This window comes from Lycorma delicatula, chromosome 4 (genome assembly GCF_047948215.1).
Source record: "Lycorma delicatula isolate Av1 chromosome 4, ASM4794821v1, whole genome shotgun sequence".
Classification (NCBI taxonomy): Eukaryota; Metazoa; Arthropoda; class Insecta; order Hemiptera; family Fulgoridae; genus Lycorma; species Lycorma delicatula.
In genome coordinates this window covers 192,671,164-192,696,583 of record NC_134458.1, presented here as the reverse complement: position 1 = coordinate 192,696,583, position 25,420 = coordinate 192,671,164, and the positions used below count along the sequence as shown (strand labels likewise).

Genomic DNA, 25,420 nt, shown 5'->3' with positions numbered 1-25,420 from the left:
AATGATATATTTGAATCGTCGATTTCATTTATGCAAAATGACAACACAGTTTCTTCTTGTTGTTATAAAGACGATATTTATAAGGCGGAGATTATTGGAGCTCTCAATGTACAGAATAAGTGATATCCTTGCAATTTTTAAAATTATGTTTCCTGGTAGTTATATAGCATCAAAATTCCAGCTTGGAGCTGCTAAATGCTCGGTCATTAATCTTTCTCTTGCTCCATACTTTGATGGCATTTTTCAAGCAAATGTTAATAATGTTTGTTTTCTCTACAAAATAAGATGTCCTGTTTCAGTTTCCTTACATGTATTACGTTTAGTTTTCCTTTAAGTTGTGATCATATACATATTATTTGTTAAATTGAAATCTTTGTTTCTTAGCGTTTTTATGCAAACCAAGATATAAAAAATGGTTTTTTTGTTACTTTGCAAAATAATGTAGGCTAGTTTTTGTGAAAAAGTTTTAGCATTCTTAGGTGCAAACCAATTATTTTTAAAAATTGTTTTAGTTTTTATTTCTTATCTGTGTTACTTTTAAACACAGGTTATTTATCTGCGTTTCTTATTTTTGTTCATTTTTACGCAAGAAACTTATTAAACGTTTTTTTTTTTGTTTTTTTTTACAGTATGGCCTGAAAGTCATCGTACCCCTAAAGAAAAATTCCTGAATGCAATGCACCATAGAAAGGTGCGTTTTACTGATGACATACAATTTCATGCAGTTTGCATGACAGAAATTGTCACATAGTCGGAAAGGAATCCACCGTACATCATGGCTGGAATGACAACTTGTCATTTGTTTGATCTTTATTTTTTTGGCAGGCCAGTGATTGTACAAGTTTATTTATAATTTAAAAAAACTAATTACTGTTGGAGGCACGGTTAATACCACAGCTTCAAAAGAAGGATGTCATGGAATAAGTACGGATGCAGCCAGACGAAACATCTACACATTTTGCTCTATCATTCGATGTGTTTCTGAATGAAATATTTTCAGAACGTTGGATCGGCCACAGTACTCCAGTCTCACCAGCTTCGTTATCATGGCCACCGTGACCGCCTGCCGCCACACCAGACGATTCATTATGGGAAATTATCAAGGCTTATGTATCTGCACATTAGTACACCACAAATGACAGACTGTGTGATGCTGTGAGGGACGCCTTCTGTAATGTAACACCAGAAATGCTCCGTTGCATGTCACAGAGGAGGTGGCGACATATAGAATAGTGCGTCTAACATTAGTACAAACACACACAGTTACCGGATCATTAAAATTAATATTATGTATCAAGCGAGTAAATATAATAATTCATTATTATATTGCATTTTATATTTATAACTTATTACAAATTTTTAGTTGTAATTTTAGAGGATATATGACCTCCCTGCCACTCTGTTATATTTTGGAGTGGAATTTAGCCAAACAATTTATCACAAAAAATAGCTTAATTTTTAATGCATATTTAAAAAAATTAATGTCGGGTAAAATTAACAAAATAATAAAATGAGATAGCTCGTTTTTGCCAAAAGAAATTGGACTTTAATTATCACACAATAAACCGCATGAAAATCTACAATTAAACAAAGCCTGAAAACAAAAGAACATAAAACACCTTTTTTTTTACAATCATACACTTAATAAATTAAATGAAATTACGAAATAAACTAATTCTATACAGAATTTATAAAAGGAATATCAGCCGAATCAAAATATCAGTTATAATATCGCATGACAAATAGATAAATATAAATTTTTCAAATAAATATTTTGAAAATCTTTTGCATTAAATACGAGTCTAAAAACAGTTTAAATAACTAAATACATTATTTTTCAAACTACAAGATGGAATACAAAAACAATAAATATTATTAGAACAAATCACAATATTAATTACAAAGAAGTCCAAAATCATAACTTCACTTCAGAAGTTATTTTCTTTAGATTAATTTAGGAAAAGTAATATGAATTCAGTTCATGAAAAAATAAGAATTAATCTCTGCGCTTAACAAATTACATTAAATTAAACGATAGAGTTAATTACAATATAAACAAACTGTAATAAGTAATCATATAAATAGAGTTCATTTAGTAAGCAAGCTTTCTTGAAAATACTTAAGTTTCTTAGCCGTTCTCATGTTAATGACTTCTTTTTTCTAATTTGTAAAAAATAATATAATACTTGAAAGAGCAAAACAATATTTAACACCGATTACAAATATTAACAACAGCAAGAATCTAACGCATTAAACATTATGTAAAATAAAAGATAAATAAACTGTCTCATTAGAATTGTTATTTTCCAAATGAAATCAAGCGGCAATCTTGAATTTCAAATTCATAAAGTACATTTAGTTGTGGATATCACTAATTTTACTAATAACATAACTGTTTAATATAATAAATGATGAATAATCTGAATTTGCCTTAATCACACATAAATATTTGTAAAAAATGAACTCGTGAAATTAAAGTACACATATACACAAACAGTTTATCCTTGGGGTATCAAAAATAACAGAGGTAACAAACACTATGTTGCTAGACATTAAATAATACGGAGCGCCCAAATGTAATAACCAGTTTGGAAAGAGTCGGCGTCGATAAAATCGGCTGGTTTGTAGTAACCGAACCGCTTTCAACACTAGAGGTTATCTACTGAATTTGAAAATTAACTTGTCAAAAAAACGAGGCGAAACGAAACATAGAAATCTGTAAATTCGCAAAACACTGACGAGTAGAGCAAGAGAATATGTCGACAGAGAATCGCCACAGGATACGAGAGAGAAAGAGACGAGAACGAAAACGCAGTCAACCACACGTAGTAAGTCTGATCCATACTGCAGAAAGAAAATGGCGTGATTTGAAGAGGGGGAAACAAACTAGGCAGTGGACAGGAGAGAGTGTGAGTAAAAGACAAGAGGTGTGCATGCGTTAGTATGAGAACGATTAGAAAAACATGCGGGAAAGAAACAGCAATAAATAATGCGCGATATGAATACGCTGACACTATTAAGAGGACAGAACAGTCAGTCTGACTGGCGCCAGGAGTCAAGAACGAAAAACAATAAACCAAAAACAACCTATTAAAAAAGTACACAAATGACGACAAGCCCGTACGAAGGAGCGCAATAAATTTACCAAGCCTGTAACGACTACAAGATCCAACCCTAACTTTGAATTTGTTGGAATAAACGCTACTTTACGCAATGACATAAACAATTAATGTAATAATAAATAATAAAAAAAGGTGCGAGTTGTGCTGCAACGGGGTTGGTGGAGGCTGCAAAAAATATATGTATATATTTTGTAGAGTAAATGGCAATAGCATAACGTTATGAGATTTAATACATTTTTATTAAATCGGTCAGGAAAAATGAATTTTAGAATCGTGTGGGAACCATATAAACGTTAAAAATTCTTGTTATGCTTATTTTTAGGTTTCAGTGGCTGTAGATGCTTATCTGTTATCCTGCCTTTTATTCATATTTTTATCGGTCCTACCTGATTTTTGCAAGTTTTCTTTCTATTTGATGTAATTTTGTGTCTGTTTTCATGTCCACCACTTCATGTTCAATTCGATTAAATATTAATCGTTAATTCTAGTAAGTATCAAATTAAGTAATAATTTTCTCACGATAACAGATCCGATAATTAAAAAAATAAAACGACTACCTGTGATAATCTTACGTTAATTATTGTAAAACATTAGGTGTACTTAAACAGGTAACAATTGTTAAAAGTTTTCAGAGATGTTCAAAGTGTCTACCGTTAGAAATTACAAAAGTCTCTGGTCTTTTTCTGAGAGATTGTCTTAATCGTTCAAAAATTCCGGGAGTAGAGTCCTAATTTCTTGAAATCCATTTTGGATCCTTTGTTGAAGATCCTCGATGTTGAGTCGAAGAAACAATAATATGTTTCAATCGGGCCCGCAGGTAGAGGGTTTATACGTCAGGTGGTCGGGGAGGCCAGGGCACTATAGATTTTTCTTAGAGAGTTTCATGCAGGATATTTGATACCGACCGACTGAAATGTGCTGGAGCTCCATTGTGGTCAAACCACATATTTCCTGTTAATTGTAGAGGTAGGTTTTCCTAAAAATGTGAAAGATTTTCGATTAAATGTTCAAGAACAATTTGGTAGAATGACAGGACCCAAAAAATAGTCATTAAAAATACCTGCCCGTATGTTCACGGAAAATCTTTTTCTGATGACTACTTTGGAAGGTACCATGAGGATTCTTGTCGCTCCAGATATGCTGGATGTGATAGTTTTGAACACCATTCCAGTTGAAAGAAGCTTCATTCCTAGATTGTTAACATGATCAACAGTAATAGTCGCCGTGTAAAATTATTCAAAAGAGAAAAATTAATATCAATTGCTTTATTGTTATTTAATATTAAATCTTATTGTGAGAAAATTTATTACTTAATTTGATAGATACTAGAATTAACAATAAATAATAACAATAAATATTTCATCGAATTGAACGTAAAGTGGTGAACATGAAAACAAACACAAAATTACATCAATTTTCTGCCATAACTCGGCTCCTTTGTTAACCGGTTTTTAAAAAATAAACTGTCCGGTGTTCAAAATAAAGAGCTTAATATTTTAACAGACAACATAAATTTTGATAAAACTAATATTTACAAAGATATAACTGTTTGAGAAATAAACATGGCCACCATTTTGTAATTTGCAAAGGTATTTAATTTCTGATTTTTTGCTAATTTTAAAACTTTATTACCGATGTGGTTACCACATATTAATGCGATTCGTCTACCTGAACTTGAGATATACATTTTTATATAAAAATTACAAAATGGCGGACAGGTGAAGAACAAAGAAGAAATTGCCATTTTTTCTAAGGATTCTTTATTTTTTTAATTTTATAAGTAGAATACGAGAAAGTATAGCCGGCCCACCGTTTTAGAAATACTTGTTTTTAATAAACACAGAGGAAATACTACAAGAAATCAGTGAAGATGTTGAAAGTACCTTTGATAAAAACCAAGACGATATACATCAAGAAAGTATAAAAACTAAGGATTAAAGTACGACAGAATATATGAACAATATGTTTTTTATCAGGCAGCAGAAATAATCAAAATAAAAAAGCAATACTAGAGAGATGACAGAAACAGGAAAAGGAAAACCCGCCATAACATCTAACAATGTCATCATCGTTAGAGAAGGAGGAGGAGGAGGTTCAGCAGGAGAAGGATACGGATTCAGACTCTGACTGATGGTAAGATATACAAAACTTATAAAATATATAACCAATCTAACACAAATTAACACAACTAACAATGAACAACACCAGAGGATAAGAAAGACTATATGTATTAACAATTTGGTATCTCTTTCAGGTCCCGAATATACGGTCAAGAGGAGGAAATAGCGTATAGAATATAGTCAAAACATGTCGTTATCGAGATGTGGACTTTACATCAGATCAAAACCCAAAACCGTACCCGTACCAAACGGCAGGATTTTGGTTTTCTATGAGGAAAGAAGCAGAAATTACTAATAACCAAACAAGACATCAGTACAAAGCACTAAGCAAAGTATCATATTTTGTAACGTGGGATTAAGGGTGAAATAATTATAGAAATCGTAACTAGACGACTATTACGAGTACGTTATTTTTCCGACAAGACTTATTAAGATCTTTTAACGTCGACGCTTCCAGCGTCATATTCGGTGAGTGGTTATAAAAGTTGTAACAAATATAATGTAACGAAAATCGTACACACTTTGTTAATGAAATATTCATTGTTTTTTAAGTTAAGTCCTGGTGTTCAACCGTTCACGTCGCTGGTTACTAGGACGGTTACGGATGACTATTTATAGTCTCTATGACAACACTTACTGTGGAGCGTGTATTTACAACGGCTACATCTACTTAGAGCATGATATTCATGAACTTATGGCTGCGTTCCGAGATCTCGTAGAGATCAGGGAACGCATACTCCGTAACGCCTTTGATCGTCTTAAGATAGAGTTCGCCGCAACTGATCTGATGTTTTCCATTTTACGAACGAGACGTCGGTCTTTGAGGCTTGTCGAGCGACATCAACATCATGAAGATGCAGGTGATCGTCATCAAGAGGAGAATGCAGTCAACAGACGACCACAACAGACGCTGACCACCATCAATCACCTTCTGACGCTCACAACGATGACTACCGTCGATCGTCACCACCACCATCGGGAGGATGATACGGTCATCGTTGATGACGACGACGACAACGGTGATGGAGAGCGTACCAGTGATGGTATTCACAGTTTCCGTAGTGGTCACCAGGGTCGTCGACGTCGTGTACGGGTATGTTAGCGTCCAGAGGACACCGACGAAGGTAGCCCGACACAATTACTTCGTCGTCTGCGTTTGGTAACCTTACAAAGGATCTTTCGGGCAGCCGAGGGGAGTGAACCCCAAAGTGATAACGCTGTTCCGGGACAGTGTGGTGAGGGTGATGACAGCAACCCACCAGCAGATAGATGTCCGATCTGTTTGATAGACTCGGTGTCTGTTGAACCGGTGATTTGCAGTCATCAGTACTGTGATGACACTGTGATAAAACACTTACAGATTTATTAATTTATGGTGCGTTAGTGGTAATTAAAAAGAAAATAATTGGTTAGCTGGCATTTCTCCCGCAACCACCCCATTCGGTCGCCCTAGAGCATAGACCAAATGTTCCGTGCCAAAAATCGGCTACTGTGCCTCTGAAACAGATTTGCGACCTCGTTTTCCTAATGCTCATAGTGAGCTCCTAACTTGCGTGAGCGGTTAAGCTGGGTGCTGTACAGCACCCGCTTTATGTGTCCCTTCCGCTCACTTGTCACATTAAAACTAGATCGGGGAGGCGCACCCCTTGTTACAAATTAAAAACTATAGAGTTATACATTAAAAAGACTGCAATTTAAGCCGCCACGCCTCGGTCGCTGTCAGCCAGCTAGTCCCTGTCCACCATTTAAAGCGCTTGGACCTTATTACTGGCTGATGGCAGCCATTATATCAAGGAAGACTTCCCACAGACACGCTACAGGAATCAATAAATCCCATTTAAGTTAACCAATCTAACGATGACGGTTGAACATCGCAACCTCATCGAGGAACTCCCACACGGTCCGACAATGCGGCTCACGCTACATTGACTCGCCGTTTATGAGCGGCCAGTTTTCCCCCTGACCTCTAAGTTCCAGGGTGGCCCGGTCTCTGGCCCCCCCAAGAGCAGGGCAGTCGAACATTAGATGTTCGTTCGACTGGACCTCCCCGCAGACACACAACTCATCAGCCGCTAGGCGAAACCTGAACAGATATTGCATCAAATTCACATGGTTTGTGAGCACTTGGGCATACCATCTCCCCATAAATCTATACAGAGATCCTGTATAAATCTATACAGAGATCTTCCCTTAGTTGTGGTGTGCCATTCATGCTGCCATGCCTCCATCGCCTCTTCCGCAGGCGGGAAATGGGTAATTGTTTGAAATTTAGACCCGGTGCATTGTGATAGCCGTTCCGTTCCGGTTCTATCCCGGCCCGAAACCGCATCCCAAATACCTCGGTTTCCCGACCTCTTCGCAACTTCCACATGGCTGTACGAACTTTCACCCTCCAAATCGATTGGGAGAGCCTTTCCCAATACGGTAGTAGCCTCGTAGAAGGTTGTTTTAAAAACACCAGTGCATACAATTAAGGCTCTGCGCTGGGCACTCCTTAAATTTTGAAGCAGTGCTCTATTTCTACCCAACCTGTGCGCCCAAACTGGCGCCGCGTATGCGATCATACTCTCGAAGACACCTCGATACACCAAGTACATTTGGCGACCAGACAGCCCGTAGTCTTTCCGAGCAATCCTTCTAAGTTTCTGCATCACAGAGACAGCGTCCGCCGCAACTTGTTTAATGTGGTTGCTAAAAAGCAACTTGTCATCAAACAAAACACCTAGGTACTTATGAACCCTTACTCGGCTGATTACACAGCCTTTATACTTAATGTAGGGGGTTTCGACTGCATGATAATTTGTCTGCGCCCTTCAGAAGCATGATCTTCGTCTTGGGCACAGAAATCTTTAAATTTTGTATGTCCATCCAGCCTTCGGCGGTTGACAAAGCCGCCTGCGCTCTGCGTGACTGCAATCGCTCGGATGTGTTGGCGATACAGTTTATTTTTACATCGCCCTTGTATTTTCCCAAAGCTTTAACTATGATGGCTATCGTAACCGCGGAGCTTATGAAAGAATACTGGAATATGCTCGGTGCGATTACAATTTAAATTGCACTCGTTATGACAGGCGCCAAGAAATTGTTCTGTGGTATGTGATTGATGTACTCGATCGTCATTCGACTCGTAATGACAGAAAACACTCGGTAGCCCTTTGAAATATTTCAGTGTCTTCGGGTGTCATCACCATCGGTTTTTCGGTAATCATAATCTTGTGCAATCTCAACTTGACCGAGAAATTCAGCGATATTCTCATTACTAGTTCTCGCTCGGTAGACTACAGGACCTTCATAAATCTGCCCTTCCTCATCGACGATTACATAGGCGTAACCGGACGGAAGATGTTGGGCTACCTTATCAATATAACTAGTATTGGGTTTGGGGTGGCAGTGTCCATATGATGTACAAATGATTCGAAATCTACATACACCGCATAAGGAACGCTGTGTATGCAGATTCAAAGGAATCGCACATTACTTTTCTTTACTGGGATCAGGTTACCTTATCCGTTGTGCACCGTGTTGCTTACATTCCACCAGATGTTTGTCTAAATTTTGTTTAGCAACAACTAAATCCGATGAACTGAAGCGGTGCAACCAGTACGGACAATATTAACTGCTGCAACGACTGTGAGACCCAAGAGGACACGAGATAGCCTGTTTTCACCAGGTTTCGTATTAATAAGGCAATTTTTTTTTTTTTTTTGTCTTCAGTCATTTGACTGGTTTGATGCAGCTCTCCAAGATTCCCTATCTAGTGCTAGTCGTTTCATTTCAGTATACCCTCTACATCCTACATCCTACATCCTACATCCTACATCCCCAACAATTTGTTTTACATACTCCAAACGTGGCCTGCCTACACAATTTTTCCCTTCTACCTGTCCTTCCAATATTAAAGCGACTATTCCAGGATGCCTTAGTATGTGGCCTATAAGTCTGTTTCTTCTTTTAACTATATTTTTCCAAATGCTACTTTCTTCATCTATTTGCCGCAATACCTCTTCATTTGTCACTTTATCCACCCATCTGATTTTTAACATTCTCCTATAGCACCACATTTCAAAAGCTTCTAATCTTTTCTTCTCAGATACTCCGATCGTCCAAGTTTCACTTCCATATAAAGCGACACTCCAAACATATACTTTCAAAAAACTTTTCATGACATTTAAATTAATTTTTGATGTAAACAAATTATATTTCTTACTGAAGGCTCGTTTAGCTTGTGCTATTCGGCATTTTATATCGCTCCTGCTTCGTCCATCTTTAGTAATTTTACTTCCCAAATAACAAAATTCTTCTACCTCCATAATCTTTTCTCCTCCTATTTTCACATTCAGTGGTCCATCTTTGTTATTTCTACTACATTTCATTACTTTTGTTTTGTTCTTGTTTATTTTCATGCAATAGTTTTTGCGTAGGGCTTCATCTATGCCGTTCATTGTTTCTTCTAAATCCTTTTTACTCTCGGCTAGAATTACTATATCATCAGCAAATCGTAGCATCTTTATCTTTTCACCTTGTACTGTTACTCCGAATCTAAATTGTTCTTTAACATCATTAACTGCTAGTTCCATGTAAAGATTAAAAAGTAACGGCGATAGGGAACATCCTTGTCGGACTCCCTTTCTTATTAGGGCTTCTTTCTTATGTTCTTCAATTGTTATTGTTGCTGTTTGGTTCCTGTACATGTTAGCAATTGTTCTTCTATCTCTGTATTTGAACCCTAATTTTTTTAAAATGCTGAACATTTTATTAAGCCTTTTCTAGGTCTATAAACGCCAAGTATGTTGGTTTGTTTTTCTTTAATCTTCCTTCTACTATTAATCTGAGGCCTAAAATTGCTTCCCTTGTCCCTATACTTTTCCTGAAACCAAATTGGTCTTCTCCTAACACTTCTTCCACTCTCCTCTCAATTCTTCTGTATAAAATTCTAGTTAAGATTTTTGATGCATGACTAGTTAAACTAATTGTTCTGTATTCTTCACATTTATCTGCCCCTGCTTTCTTTGGTATCATAACTATAACACTTTTTTTGAAGTCTGATGGAAATTCCCCATTTTCATAAATATTACACACCAGTGTGTATAATCTATCAATCGCTTCCTCACCTGCACTGCGCAGTAATTCTACAGGTATTCCGTCTATTCCAGGAGCCTTTCTGCCATTTAAATCTTTTAATGCTCTCTTAAATTCAGATCTCAGTATTGTTTCTCCCATTTCATCCTCCTCAACTTCCTCTTCTTCCTCTATAACACCATTTTCTAATTCATTTCCTCCGTATAACTCTTCAATATATTCCACCCATCTATCGACTTTACCTTTCGTATTATATATTGGTGTACCATCTTTGTTTAACACATTATTACATTTTAATTTATGTACCCCAAAATTTTCCTTAACTTTCCTGTATGCTCCGTCTATTTTACCAATGTTCATTTCTCTTTCCACTTCTGAACACTTTTCTTTAATCCACTCTTCTTTCACCAGTTTGCACTTCCTGTTTATAGCATTTCTTAATTGCCGATAGTTCCTTTTACTTTCTTCATCACTAGCATTCTTATATTTTCTACGTTCATCCATCAGCTGCAATATATCGTCTGAAACCCAAGGTTTTCTACCAGTTCTCTTTATTCCGCCTAAGTTTGCTTCTGCTGATTTAAGAATTTCCTTTTTAACATTCTCCCATTCTTCTTCTACATTTTCTACCTTATCTTTTTTACTCAGACCTCTTGCGATGTCCTCCTCAAAAATCTTCTTTACCTCCTCTTCCTCAAGCTTCTCTAAATTCCACCGATTCATCTGACACCTTTTCTTCAGGTTTTTAAACCCCAATCTACATTTCATTATCACCAAATTATGGTCGCTATCAATGTCTGCTCCAGGGTAAGTTTTGCAGTCAACGAGTTGATTTCTAAATCTTTGCTTAACCATGATATAATCTATCTGATACCTTGCAGTATCGCCTGGCTTTTTCCAAGTGTATATTCTTCTATTATGATTTTTAAATTGGGTGTTGGCAATTACTAAATTATACTTCGTGCAAAACTCTATAAGTCGGTCCCCTCTTTCATTCCTTTTGCCCAGCCCGTATTCACCCACTATATTTCCTTCCTTGCCTTTCCAATGCTTGCATTCCAATCTCCAACTATTATTAAATTTTCATCTCCTTTTACGTGTTTAATTGCTTCATCAATCTCTTCGTATACACACTCTACCTCATCATCATCATGGGCGCTTGTAGGCATATAAACGTTAACAATCGTTGTCGGTTTAGGTTTTGATTTTATCCTTATTACAATGATTCTATCGCTATGCGTTTTGAAATACTCCACTCTCCTCCCTATTTTCTTGTTCATCACGAAACCTACTCCTGCCTGCCCATTATTTGACGCTGAGTTAATTACTCTAAAATCACCTGACCAAAAGTCGCCTTCCTCTTCCCACCGAACCTCACTAATTCCTACTATATCCACATTCACCCTATCCATTTCCCTTTTTAAATTTTCTAGCCTACCAACCTTTTTTAAGCTTCTAACATTCCACGCTCCGACTCGTAGAATGTTATTTTTTAATTTTCTGGTGACCCCTTCCTTAGTAGTTCCCACCCGGAGATCCGAACGGGGGACTATTTTACCTCCGGAATATTTTACCAAGGAAGGCGCCTCCATTATTGTTATGTGAAAATGCAGAGCCACATTTTCTTGGAAAAAAAAGCAGCTGTAGTTTTCCATTGCTTTCAGCTGCGCAGTACTCAGAGGACTGAGTGATGTTGATACGGCCGTTTAAGTCGTCCTGACTCACGCCCCTAACAACTACTGAAAGAGCTGCTGCCCTCTTTCAGGAATCATTCCTTAGTCTGGCTCTCAACAGATACCTCTCCGATATGGTTGCACCTTCGGTCCAGCTACTCTGTATCCCTGAGCACTCAAGCCCCCTCACCAACGGCAAGGTCTCATGATTCATAGAGGAGGAATAAGGCAATAATGAAATTTATCTCTCGTCTCCCGTGCAAGCAGTAATAGGTGTATGCAGTGGGTACGATCACCATTTTCGGTAACGCACCGGATACACAGGATCGTTATCTTCCTCATAACCGTAGACATTGATGCTTATTGTGGAGTCACGCTGGTGACGTCCGGGTTGATTGTAAAGGTGTGCTAGTACAGACCAGAGGAAACATTTTTGATCATTCGGATTCTTTACATTAATTATCGCCTCTCTTTTTACAAGTTTTTTAGGTGTTGCTGTAAATGTACTAGAGGAACCGTGTAATGGACGGTAATGAATCATATTTAGGTCTAAGTACATTATCTTATTCATTACCCAACCACTGCCGTTGTTGATGAACTTTGTCACTGTCTACGATTTTCTCCACCGATTCGATCCAAAGTTCATCGATGACGTCGGTGTTCTTTTCTAAATGTAAATTTTTCGATGCAGGTACATATTCGTGAATGTCGGTCTCCACACCGTCTTCGAGACGCGTCTGCTTCATCAATTCAACATTTGCAGCAACATACCTGTAGAAAAAAGACTAATGTTAGTGCATACTGAATTTTTTTTCTTTATAGCTGAAAAAGAAATTGTTAATAACAAATATCATCATCATACACATAATGATTAGTGATTTAAATAAAACATCTTTATATAGTTACAATTTTATGTTGCCGTCGAAACGTCTGCCTTTTTCCCTCAAACGGTTCAGGATGATAACCGTAGAAGTGTTGAATGAAGGTAAAATTCCTCAAAGTCAGACAGGTCCCTTCGAAGATAGATGACATTGTTGTTTATTGCACGGATAACTACCGGTGATGCCATTACTGCTTTTGGACGATGTCTGAAACAAATCAAAGTAAGATATATTGTAACATTGTTTTTTTTTTTTTTTTCAATAAAAAGATGGTAATTATTTCGTGTTTGTGTGTTTCAGATGGCGATAAAGATTTTAATATTTATATATTCATATTATTTTATTGTATTATTTTTTCTATTTAATTTTTTTATTTATATATTCTTATTATTTTATTGTACACTTTTTTCTATGTTACTCATTATATTACTTTTTTTGAATTTTTATTTCTTTGAAAGTTATTTAATAATACCAGTCACATTTTTAAAAATTAAAACTTACCTTGCTAATTAAGATGAAATTGCACTTGATAATTGGTGAAGAGATTATGATCTCACAGCAATCGAAGTATTCTCGTTCTATGACAGATTGCGAATGATGAAATCGCGCGAAGGTTTTCGCTTATATAACATCCAGACACGACTGGATTTAACCGGTTACAACAGTATTAGACAGTTGGTATTTTTAGCGGTAGATAAGGTTGTATCGATTGACAAAAGAAAAAAAACGATGATTATTATTTTTTTAGAATTCGTATCCGCCCCCTGTGATTGGTCGGCTTTAGAAATAATCGGTGTGTTGTGATCGGTTGGCTTTTCGCGCGAACTTGTGTAACGTTCGTCAGATGTCACTTCAGTCACACACCGAAACTCGCACGGTGAACAGCTTGCATCGCTCTGGTGACGCAAACACGAACAATCACTCGTTTGTATTACTGAGTCGATAACTATCAAAAATGTTAATTTTCCTTATTGTGGTTCGCCGCTGTTATCGTATCCGGTCTTGGAATTATCGATCACGCGCTGTCAGTCGACGATCCAGTTCGTACGTACACACTAACAGTCTCAGCAGTTGGTGCGCATGCGCCGATTCGAATTCTAGCGCCGCCATTGGTCAACAGGGCGTGGCACTTTTGGCGTGCATCGCCGCATCGACTTCAGACCCCGTTCGTCAGTTATTCTTCAGTCGATCGCCACATCTCGCACGGTGAACGTCCTGTGTCGCTACGATGACGCACGCACGCGAACACACTCAGACGCCACCTCCCGGTGCTGTCCAGGAACATCCTCGAGGTACGTCTAAATTTTTATTCATAAAAACACACACAGACGGGTGTAACGTTAGTACCTATAACCGCCGCCGACAGCGGCGGCGGCGGTTATAGGTACTAACAATAGAAAAAAAATTATTTCGCGACGTATGTAGAACAAATTTCACTCGGTATGTCTGATAGCCGCTGTAGCCGAAAGGTTTAAGGCGTTAGTCACCAACACCACCTCGCAAATAACCGTCGCCGATTTGAAACTTAGCCGGTCCAGATTTTTTTTCACTTTAAATATTATTTATTTATTTAATTCTACCGCTCAGCACTGACGTCACAAACAACAGCTGTTCACCACTACTACCAACCTTTGAAATGTAACTTAAATAATTAATATTTAATCCAAATATATAATCAGGTTGGCAACACTAGGGCTACTAGTGGCCTACTGAAATGATATAATTACTGAAACCGAAATAGAAGAAAGAAAAACACGGGTTAAAAAATCACTTCCCACCAATAAATCACAAGTACTGTTACACTCCAGATGATGAAATAAGACTTCACCTTACTAATACCGTGACTACAAGGACTATGCGTAAAAGGTATGTCATTAAAGAACAATACAGAACTAGCAGAAATAGCACACACTGGTATGGATATAGAATCATACGGACACGTACTTAGAAACAAATCAACACACCCAGGAATAGTCATAGGACAACCAGAAATCCCAGAATAAGCACACAACTACATCTAATACACCAACTAAAACCAGACAAATGGAACTCATAAATCTCAGGTGTATTTAAACGTCAAACACTCCAATTAAACAAAGTACAAAAAATCACAGGAGAATCATATAAAATAATACGAGGTGTGTTCAAGAAGTAACGAAATTTTTTGTTTGTTGGATAAGAATTTTATTTATTCGTGTATATTAATTTTATCCCCTTCAAAATAGTCCCCATTAGATATTATACACTTATGCCAGCCCTTTTTCCAATCCCTGAAACACATCTGAATCTTTGGAATAGTGTTTAGCTCTTTCAGCGATTCGCTTTAATATCATCTACGCTTGTAAAACGACAGTTCTTTTAAGGTAATTTTTGGGAATAGAAAAAAGTTACACGGGGCCATGTCTGGCGAATGTGGCGGCTGGGGTATCATTACAGTGTTGTTTTTGGTTAAAAATTGACGAACGAGCAATGAAGTAAGCAGGCGCAAAATTTTAGTGCAAAAGCCATGAATTATTTCACCACAAATCCGAGCGTTTTTTCGGATCGCTTCACGGAAACGGCGTTGAACTTGTAGGTAATACTTCTTGTTGATCGTTTGACCTTGTGGCAAGAACTCATGATACACTATACCGTTAAGATCAAAGAACACTGTGATGAGCATAACCTTCACATTTGAGCGAACTTGTCGAGCTTTTTTCGGTCTAGGTGATCCAGAATGCATCCCCTGGGACGATTGAGCCTTAGTTTCGACATCATATTCGTAAACCTCTGTTATGACACGTTTCAGTAGTTCTGCATCGTTGTTGACTCCATTTAGCTACTCCTGAGCTGCGTTTTTGTTCGAAATTCAACAATTTTGGTGTCGCACGTTTCATACCCAAAACATCTGAAAAAAGTTCATGGCATGAACCGATCCCATCATCAGCGACTTCTCAGATTGTGATTCGGTGATCATTCATAATCATTTATTTCACTTTTACACGTTTTCAACGGTTGTTGATGTGCCGGGGCGGCGCTCGTCATCAACGTCTTCACGACTTGGAAACGTTATTCGAGGGTTGCTATTTATATTTCTGGCCTTGGCAACAGTAAGTGTTGCCAGGTCACATCTGACGTTTCCACTGGAAACTTGACATTGTTGTACATAACTTTCTTCAGAACATTTTGTCATTTGAGCTCGATTTATGTTGTTTACAGTATATTGAAAAATTCATCTCGGCAAAAAATGGAATTAACTTGTGAACATTTTCGTGCGATTACTTTTCATAACTTTCGACGTGGATTATCAAGACAAGACTGCATCGATGAACGCTATTTATTCGGCTATAAAGCACCATCTTACAGCACTGTAAAAAAAAGTATAACTAATTAAATCGTGGCCGACGTTTCCGCCAGGACGAATTCAGTGAAAGTCGTCCAAAATTGCTTGTTATGCCAGAAAACATCGATGCTGCGCGTGAACTGATAAGGCAAGATCGTCACGTGGCATACCGTGAGATTGAGGCATTTTTGGGCATTAGTATGACAAGCATCAATAAGATATTACATGATTTTGGCCGTAAAAAATATTTCTTTGTATCGGATCCCGCATAATCTGACAAACGCTCAAAAGAAGGCTTGTATCGATTGGTGCAAGGAAGTGTTGAAAAAATACGTTCAAGGTGCATCAAAGGCTGTGTATAACATCTACACAGGTAACGAATCTTGGATCTATGCATATGAGCCTGAAACAAAACAGCAGTCGATTTTATAGGTCTTCCAAGATGAGCCAAATCCAACAAAAGTTGTTCGCGGAAGAAGCACATCGAAACAAATGGTTGCTTGTTTCTTTGGCATTACCGGTCACGTGGCGACAGTGGCGTTAGAGCAGCGTTGGACGGTCAATTCTACCCACTGAATTGGTCTAGTGGTGAACGCGTCTTCCCAAATCAGCCAATTTGGAAGTCGAGAGTTCCAGCGTTCAGGTCCTAGTAAAGTCAGTTATATTTTTACATAGATTTGAATACTACATCGTGGATAGCGGTGTTCTTTGGTGGTTGGGTTTCAATTAACCACACATCTCAGGAATGGTCGGCCTGAGGCTATACAAAATTACACTTCATTTGCCCTCGTATATGATCCTCATTCATCTTCTGAAGTATTATCTGAAAGGTAATTACCAGAGGCTAAACAGGAAAAAAGAAAGGACAGTCAGTTCTGAATGGTAGATGACCATTTGTTTGCCAGAAGTCTTCAGAGCAATTCAGAGAAAGTCGAAGAAGAGGTGAATAATTCATCATTTTGACAATGCGAGCTCTCGTACATCGACTCAAACAAAGGAATTTTTCACTGGCCAAAACATGGAACTGATGGATCATCCGCTGTACAGCCCTGATTTGACACCCAAAGACTTTTATTTATTCCCACACATCAAAAAAAAATTACGTGGTCAACAGTTTTCGACACCTGAAGAAGCGGTTTTTGCATTCAAAACGCATGTTTTGAATGCAACAACTTCAATCAGAGTGGAAAATGTGCTTCGAAAATTGGTTCAACGCATGCAAAAATGTATTGATCTTCATGGAGAATATTTTGAAAAACAATAAAACCAATTTTGATCATAAATATTTGTTTTTTCATTATTACGCCAGAAATATAAATAGCTACCCTCGTATCATTCATAATAAACCCTTGTTTTACTCATAGCAGACTCACTAAAAGCAATATTTAACATTTTTAAAACTTTGCTGCGCTATTCCATTCTTATAGCAAAATTTAATACAAATTCTCTGATCTATATTTATACAAATAAAAAATCGCTGATCGTAACAAAACATATGTTATCTTTTTGACAGCTGACAACAAACGAAACATCCAATATGGCTGAAAATGTACAGATACTTTTTAGACATGTTTACCAATACAAAAATGAAAAATTTCCAAGAATCGGACTAATACAACCCTTGAAATTTAAAAATTCTCATTCCTTTTTGAACACACCTCATATGTGCTCCATATGAAATAAACCTAGATATATGTATTAACAAGGTAAAGTTAAGTACTTAAGGAGCACCATGCTGCGAGGATTACAGTATGGGTTGCTATCTCAAGGGGTAACAGGGCCATTCATTTTTGAACAGATAGTAAATAGTGAACGTTATCTAAACATGCTGTGTAATGATTATGTTTCTCAGCTTCTTGCAAAAGGGTTTTAATTAGAAAGTGAGTGGTTCATACAAGATGGAGCCAGACTATACACAACTAATGTTGTTTTAGACTTTCTGTATGCATATTTTAACGTAAATGTCATTTCAAACAGATTTCGTAATTGTTTTGCGTGTGGACAGAATTGACCCCCGAAGAGTCCTAATTTGAATTCATGTGATAATTTTCTTTGTGGATTTCTAAAGAAAAATATTTTCCACAAACATCCTCATATAGTGATGGAATTGTGACTGCTGATCATCGAGGCATGGAACCAGATAACCGAGGATATGTATCGTCGAGTTATTAACAACATAGATGTTTGTGTTGAAGAAGTTGCTAGATGTGATGGTGGTCATATTGAACATGTGATAAGCAGAATGTAATTTCCAAGTTTGTATTTTACTTTTCTGTATTGCGATTCAAATAAATATATTTCAACAAAACCAAACATTTAACCGTTTCATGCACCACTCTGTATATGACACGTACATCTTTGAAAATGATATGGAATAATTTATTTTTTTATAAGAAGATAATGAAAGTGACAGTGATAATTCTGATTGTAATAATTTCAGAAATTGTAATATTTCTTGCGAATTAACTTCATCTTACATTAACATTTGAACACCAGCATTCAATAAAAGTAATATACATTTTTATTTGCATGTTATACCACTTTATGTGTAGGCCTACTACTGTAAAATCCCCAGCTTCATGTAAGTACTTCTGTGAAATTCTTGTTGTTTACAATTTTGAAAAATGCATAACATTTTTTTGTAAAGTATTATGGTAAACCAATTACATTTGATACACACATATACATATATATTTACATGAGGTGATTAAAATTTCAAAAAATTCTTAGATAATGAAGCTAAAATGTTAAATTCGAAGCAATAATAAAATGAGATTCAAAGTGTGGCTGTCAGTGCCATGGCACCAAACATCAAGATAAAATTGGTTGCGCCATCTGTACATGATATATTAGAAAGCGCCTACCTAGTACAAATAAGAATACAAACTATAACTGTATTTTATTCCCATATTTTGATAGCCCTGGTACATTTTTCGATTTCACCAGCCAGTATGCAATATGAATGAACATCAGTTCCCAACTTTGTAAACTTCAAATTGACGATTGTGGCTATTGTGCCTGGTCTTGTGAAGCTAACTTGAAAATATTTTATAATTATGCAATTGTTATTAATAAACATCTTGTAATGAGGATTTAGTTTTAACAGAAAATTAAAAGTGATTTCTTTTTATTACTGGAAGCAGAGAAATTGTAAAATGTACCTTGTGCAAGACAAATTTTATAGTTTTGAGTGGGATATTTATTCTAATTTATTGGGTTCTTAATCCCCTTCTAGTTTCTTGCAACTATTTAGTTATGGCACTCTCTTAAAAGATTGAAATTGCCTGATAAAATGGTACCTAGCCTTTTCCATATGTAGATTAGATAAATGGAAAATCTGTTGTAAAATAGTGTTTTCCAAAATTTTTCATAAAAGGTATTACTTCAGGGGATGAATGAGGATGATATGTAAAAATGTAAATGAAGTGTAGTATTATACAGTGTCTCAGGTTGACCATTCCTGAGATGTGTGGTTAATTGAAACCATCCACCAATGAACACCGGTATCTACGATCTAGTATTCAAATCCTTATAAAAGTAACTGCCTTTACTACGATATGAACCTTAGAACTCTCAACTTCGAAATCAGCTGATTTGTGACAAGTTTAACCACCAGACCAACCTTGTGAGTTATCCTTACTGTACCATTCACTATTCTGTCAGTATTACGTATTACATCACAGTATGATATGCGTATGATTTAATTTTTAAAATTGAAGCCTTTTGTGCAGGTCAGTACATCAACATTCTAGTTCAATTATAAAATTTCTTGGTTCTCTTTACCTGCCATCAGTTAAAGTTCTGCTAATTCTAAGTTACAGCAGATATACAATGTCATTTCAGAAATATGAGGTGGGTAGGTTAATTTTTGTGTATACTAAATAAAATTGGCTATTGTTAATCTTTTTGATTATCGTAAAAATCACAACAAATTCTTTCACTTAATATAAAAACAGATCTCCTCAGAAGTTTTATTCATTCCAATAATAATTTATGGAGACGTGAATAAATATGGCGGCAAGTACAGGAAGAAAAGAAGAAACTAATCGTTTTAAATTTGAAAAATATGATAGATAAACAAGTTTTAAGTAATAAAGTTCTTCATAGAATAGTAAATTAATTTTATCTTGTTAATTTAAACTAATATCTGTTTCGATTCCGCCTGGCAGCTGATGAGTTGTGCATCTGCAGGGAGGTCCAATCAAATGAACATCTGATGTTTGACTGCCCTGCTCTTGGAGGGGGGCCCAGAGACCTGGCCACCCTGGAACTTAGTGGTCAGGGGGAAAATTGGCCAGTCACAAGCGACGAGTCAATGTGGTGAGAGCCGCATTGTCAAACCGTGTGGAAGTTCCTCTATGTGGTTGCTTTGTTCAACTGACATCAGTAGTTTACCCAAGGGAAAAGACTCCTACCACACTGCTGTGGGAAGTTAACTTAGAGATATGTATGGCTGATCACCAGCCAATTAAGGCTGCAAGTGCTTTAATTTGGTGAACAGTTACTTGCTGGCATTCAGCGACCTAGGTGTAGCAGTGAATAACTGTCTCGACGAAATAAATTTTAATTTATGGATATCATATATATTTTTAATAGTTGATGGGGTACACCTACCTATTTTAGCAAATATATGACAAGTTGAGTGGTTATGACACGTAAGCCAGTGGTGTATAGCACTGCACTTAGTCCACTTAGGTAAGCTCTAGGAGCTAGTTAGAATACTGGTCGCTAATCTGTTTGAGGCTCAGTAGCCGTTTGTGACACAGACATTTGGTTGTATGTTTTAGGGTGACTGAATGGGGTGTTGGCAAGCCACCGGGTTGGTCTAGTGGTGATCACTAAATCACTCCCAAATCAGCTGATTTGGAAGCCGAGAGTTCCAGCGTTCAAGTCCTAGTAAAGCCAGTTATTTTTACATGGATTTGAATACTAGATCGTGGATACCGGTGTTCTTTGGTGGTTGGGTTTCAATTAACCACACATCTCAGGATTGGTCGAACTGAGAATGTACAAGACTACACTTCATTTACACTCATACATATCATCCTCATTCATCCTCTGAAGTATTATCTAAATGGTAGTTACCGGAGGCTAAACAGGAAAAAGAAAAGAAAGAAAGAATGGGGTGGTGGTGGGAAAAATGCCAAGCAAACCAATTCACAGAATAGAAAGCTTAAAAAAGCAATCCGCATGAGAACAATTTGAAACAAAGGACCAAAGAAGTAACAGACAACTTTTTTAAAAATAAAATCTTTGTGAAATCTCTGAAAATAATATGTAAATAGCCAAAGAAAATCAACTAACTTTAAAAGAAGAATTTCCAAGTGATTAATTTTTTCTGGACTGAACTACAAGGCCTCAGTCGTAGATCATCTGAAACGTATTTTTTATTTGACTGTAGAAAGAAAAATTTTTCAATCGGCTGAATTTTTCAGCAATGGCAGAACTTGTTTACCATTGCTACATACCTTGTTTTAGAAATTTTATTTAGAATTTCTACAAAAGATGTATAAAAAAAATTGTTTACAACTTGTAACTCACATAATTTTACAAGAACTCTTTATGAATACATCAGAAACGTTTTTATTTTATTAACATCCACACACACAGAGTTTATAAAACTCTTACTTAAAGAATGGTAGTTTTATTCCAAACATTTGATGCTTTTCTTGATAAAACCTATCTATACTATTATATAAAGAAGTGGATTTTTGTTTGTTCGTCATAAACAAAAAAACTAGTCAATCAGTCGCAAACAAATTTTTACCCATGTTTCTTGGCATAACGAGGTTTTTTTTTTAGATATATTTCATCTCAAAATATATATATGTATGTAGTAGAAGAGATTGGCCAGTTGAAGCACAAATTTTAATGAATTGAATTAATAAACCATGAACTGTGAGTCTCGTATCATTGTATGATCTGGGTATGAAATAAATGATTCAAATCAGTCGAATGAATGATAAAAATAAATTGAAAAAAATTCTGTTTGATGAAATCCCCGTGGAGACTGCATCTGAGTAGTGAGATATGTGAACAGCTCATGGGAGTCTAGATCAATCATTACCATCAATTGGTAACAAACAGGTTGCCGCTCAGGCATTGTTTTGTAAGGTGCAACAGGGTGCTTTTATATTTTATCTGTAAACAGTTGTTCGATTTTCAAAATTCAAATGAGGTACTTGTCAATAGGTTGAAAGCTATTTTTTGCACACATCAGGTACACTCTTGATCTAACCGATTGAGTTCATCAAGTTTGTTTGTTATCGCATCATTCAAGAACCAACCAACTGATTACTTTCAAATTTCCAGGATACATTCATGGTATCCCAGGGAAGGTTTTAAGCCATCGACCAAGGCCTTAGCTCGCTTGAAGTTTATGATATTAAAGATATTTATTATTTCTTTGCCCCAAGGAGGGTGAAGTTGTAAATTAAAGATATTCATTAAGGAAAAAATAGATTAATCCTTTTACTTCATTGCATTTATTGCACCTGATACAATTTGAAGATGCATTCTAATGTGCCCTCTGGTTTGATTATGGTACTGCAATGCCTGATTTTGGCTTTTACTGAAATGTTTTTTTTTTGTTGTAAACACATTGTCAGTTGAACTCAGTAAAATTTATTGAACTGCTTCTTATGTGAGTTCATGTGGTGAAAAAATTGTCAAAACTGAGGACGATCCTTTCCAAGAGATACTGCAAGACGATCGTTTCATTTTGGTTTATAATATTTATATAAATGCTTTGTTTTTATCTCTGTAAAGTATTTTGAGACATAAATTGTTTTATATGTTTTTCATTTTAACATTGAACTATCAGATTTCCAAGAAATTATTTGTCCTTAAAAGAAAGTACGGTGGGCAGCAAACAGAATTCATATTATAAAAATAGTGGTGGACAGATAACAGAACTTAACTGTAGCAATATGTACGTTAAATAAATTTATGTTAAAACATATATTTGTATTTATAGTTTATATTAAAAAAATATATAATAGTATCGACTATTATCCATATTTTATAGTTCCATTTAAAAAGAAATAAGGAGAAAAAGGAAATGTTAGTTATAAACTTGTTATTTAGCAAGAAAATAACAAACACTGGATCGGTAAAAACCACAAACCTGGTATTTGTATTGTACCTTAAATTATTAATCATATGCCGAACTGTATGGTGGAATGGTAGCGTCTCAGCCTTTCAATCTGAGATCCTGGATTCTAATACCCCGGTCAAACATGGCATTTTGCATACCCTACAAATTTCCATTTTCATATTCCCATGTTCAAACTTCTATGGTGAATTTATCCATCGATCCAAAAAATAAATTATTAATGTAGAACCGATAATATAGTACATATAGGAACTTTCCATTTTAATAAATAACTTGAGTAAAATTATTTGTAGTTTGTATAAGCCCAGATAGACTTTACAATAGTGAAAGATGAAAAAAGTCGTTCTTTGATTCAGAAAGGAGAGAAAGTCAAGAATGTATGTAATCTCTCCCCACTGCTATTCTACTCTTTTATAACAGAGGCAATGTATTAGTCGAAGAAATAATTTGCAAGAGGAATATTTATTCTAGAAAAAATGACAAATGTTTAGATTTATTATTGATGATTTTCTTTTGATAAATAGTAAAGATCATTCCAACCCCTTAGGGGAAGACACCTTGTGATGTTACCGGTTGCCACACTATCCCCTTCGTTTCGAGTCCTGAGGGTCTTTACCGGAGATTCTCTTTAGACCCTCTAACTGATTACATCTCACAGTCATCAGCCAGGCCACGGTCGGGATGCTATCTATGTAAATGCCTCAGCAGACATTTACATCAGTAAAATACAAATCAAATTTTACCTACATTTAGGGCTCAAATGGACATCTTCACATCCAATCTAACATGATTCCCTCAAACTAACTAACCGAGACCACAGACCCCGCGCCTAGTCTAAATTTGATGACACCGTTCATGACTTTAAATGCCTGAGAAAACGAATGAGTTGTAAGTCAAATCAGTGCTACACTCATACCAATCAATATTATGTTTTATGCAGCATAGAAATTCAGACCTACACCCAATAAGTTGACCAAATTAGGTCACCTAACAACAGGAATGTAACTTCATTCTGGTACGTGCAGGAGCCGGGAACAAACCCTGCACTCCCACCAATTCAATTTTTTCACAAATAAAACAGAAATGAGGCTAAAATTAAATATTAAGATAAAGTAAATCGATATGCTAAAGATGGGGGAACTTTCTTATTTAGATAACAATTAGAAGGGTAATTTAATTAATTTATATGATTGGTATGATAAAGAAGAACTTTCATTGAAAAAAATAAACTTTGAAAAAGCCTTTGAAATTTATTATTATAGGAGAATGCTCAAAATGTAACTGTCCATAAAGTGGACAGTTACACAATTGCTGAAATATTAGGATAGAGTAAAAGTCACTTTATTACTCGTACTAGATCAGTATTATTCATATCTTGCTGATATGAATAAGTTTTTTTTTTAACCTCCGGGGCCGCAGTTAAGTATTACTGTACAGAGGATGAGATGAATGATTTGTAGCGTGTGTGAAAAATGCCATGCCTGACCGGGATTCGAACCCGGGAATAGGCTGAGTCCACCAATAATTTGTATGAATAAGAGTTGCTGATAAACAAAAGTTTCAAGTTACAAAGAGTAATGAACTAAAAGATAAGAATTTTTTGCAATTTACTAAAGATCGGTCATGCTCTCGGTGTATATGTTGTTCTTGCGAGGTTCTATTTTTCAGTCAACTTTAATGTAGATAAAATTAAACAGAAATGCCAGAATCTACATAAATAAAAATAAATGTTTGTTCAAAATCTTAAATCTCCGAAAGTTCTTCACCGATTGCTTTGAAATTTTGACATAACGTTGAATTTTAATACTTGTTTTTATATACCTACTAGTTATACACCTAAGATGTCACACCTGCGACGGGTAAAAACATGCGTTTTTTTAAAAACAGCTCTCTCTGTTGGACGTAATAGCAACACACGCTCTACTAAATATTTTACGATTCCATTTCAATGTTTCTTCTGATATGTGTGTCCACTATAAACAAAAAACTACTGGATCGATTTACGCGTGGGGAAATATATAATTAGTAGTACCCATGGATTACAACAATTTCTTTTTTCTGAGTAGATTTATGTGTTTATTTTTCAGCTCGTCTTGGCCCACAAGCAAA

The 25,420-nt window shown here is 36.1% G+C and overlaps 1 protein-coding gene and 1 long non-coding RNA gene across 6 annotated transcripts in view; both read left to right on the top strand.

The window, feature by feature from the left end:
- The first annotated feature begins 1,966 nt into the window (after positions 1-1,966).
- LOC142324179 (uncharacterized) lies at positions 1,967-13,321 on the top strand. The gene is made up of 3 exons (XR_012756238.1): positions 1,967-5,255; positions 5,377-5,710; positions 13,176-13,321. It is a non-coding gene; the product is annotated as an uncharacterized LOC142324179 (long non-coding RNA).
- A 741-nt stretch (positions 13,322-14,062) lies between these two features.
- The window catches only part of LOC142324177 (double-stranded RNA-specific editase 1-like), a 53,940-nt gene continuing 42,582 nt past the window's right edge, over positions 14,063-25,420 (top strand). For 2 of the 5 annotated variants that reach the window (XM_075364923.1, XM_075364919.1), the window contains exon 1: positions 14,064-14,167. In XM_075364923.1, the coding sequence (XP_075221038.1) occupies positions 14,104-14,167 (64 nt within the window). In that variant the 5' untranslated portion in view covers positions 14,064-14,103. Of the gene's footprint in view, positions 14,168-25,420 lie in introns of all 5 variants that reach the window. The other 3 variants (XM_075364918.1, XM_075364920.1, XM_075364921.1) reach the window with 3 other exon arrangements.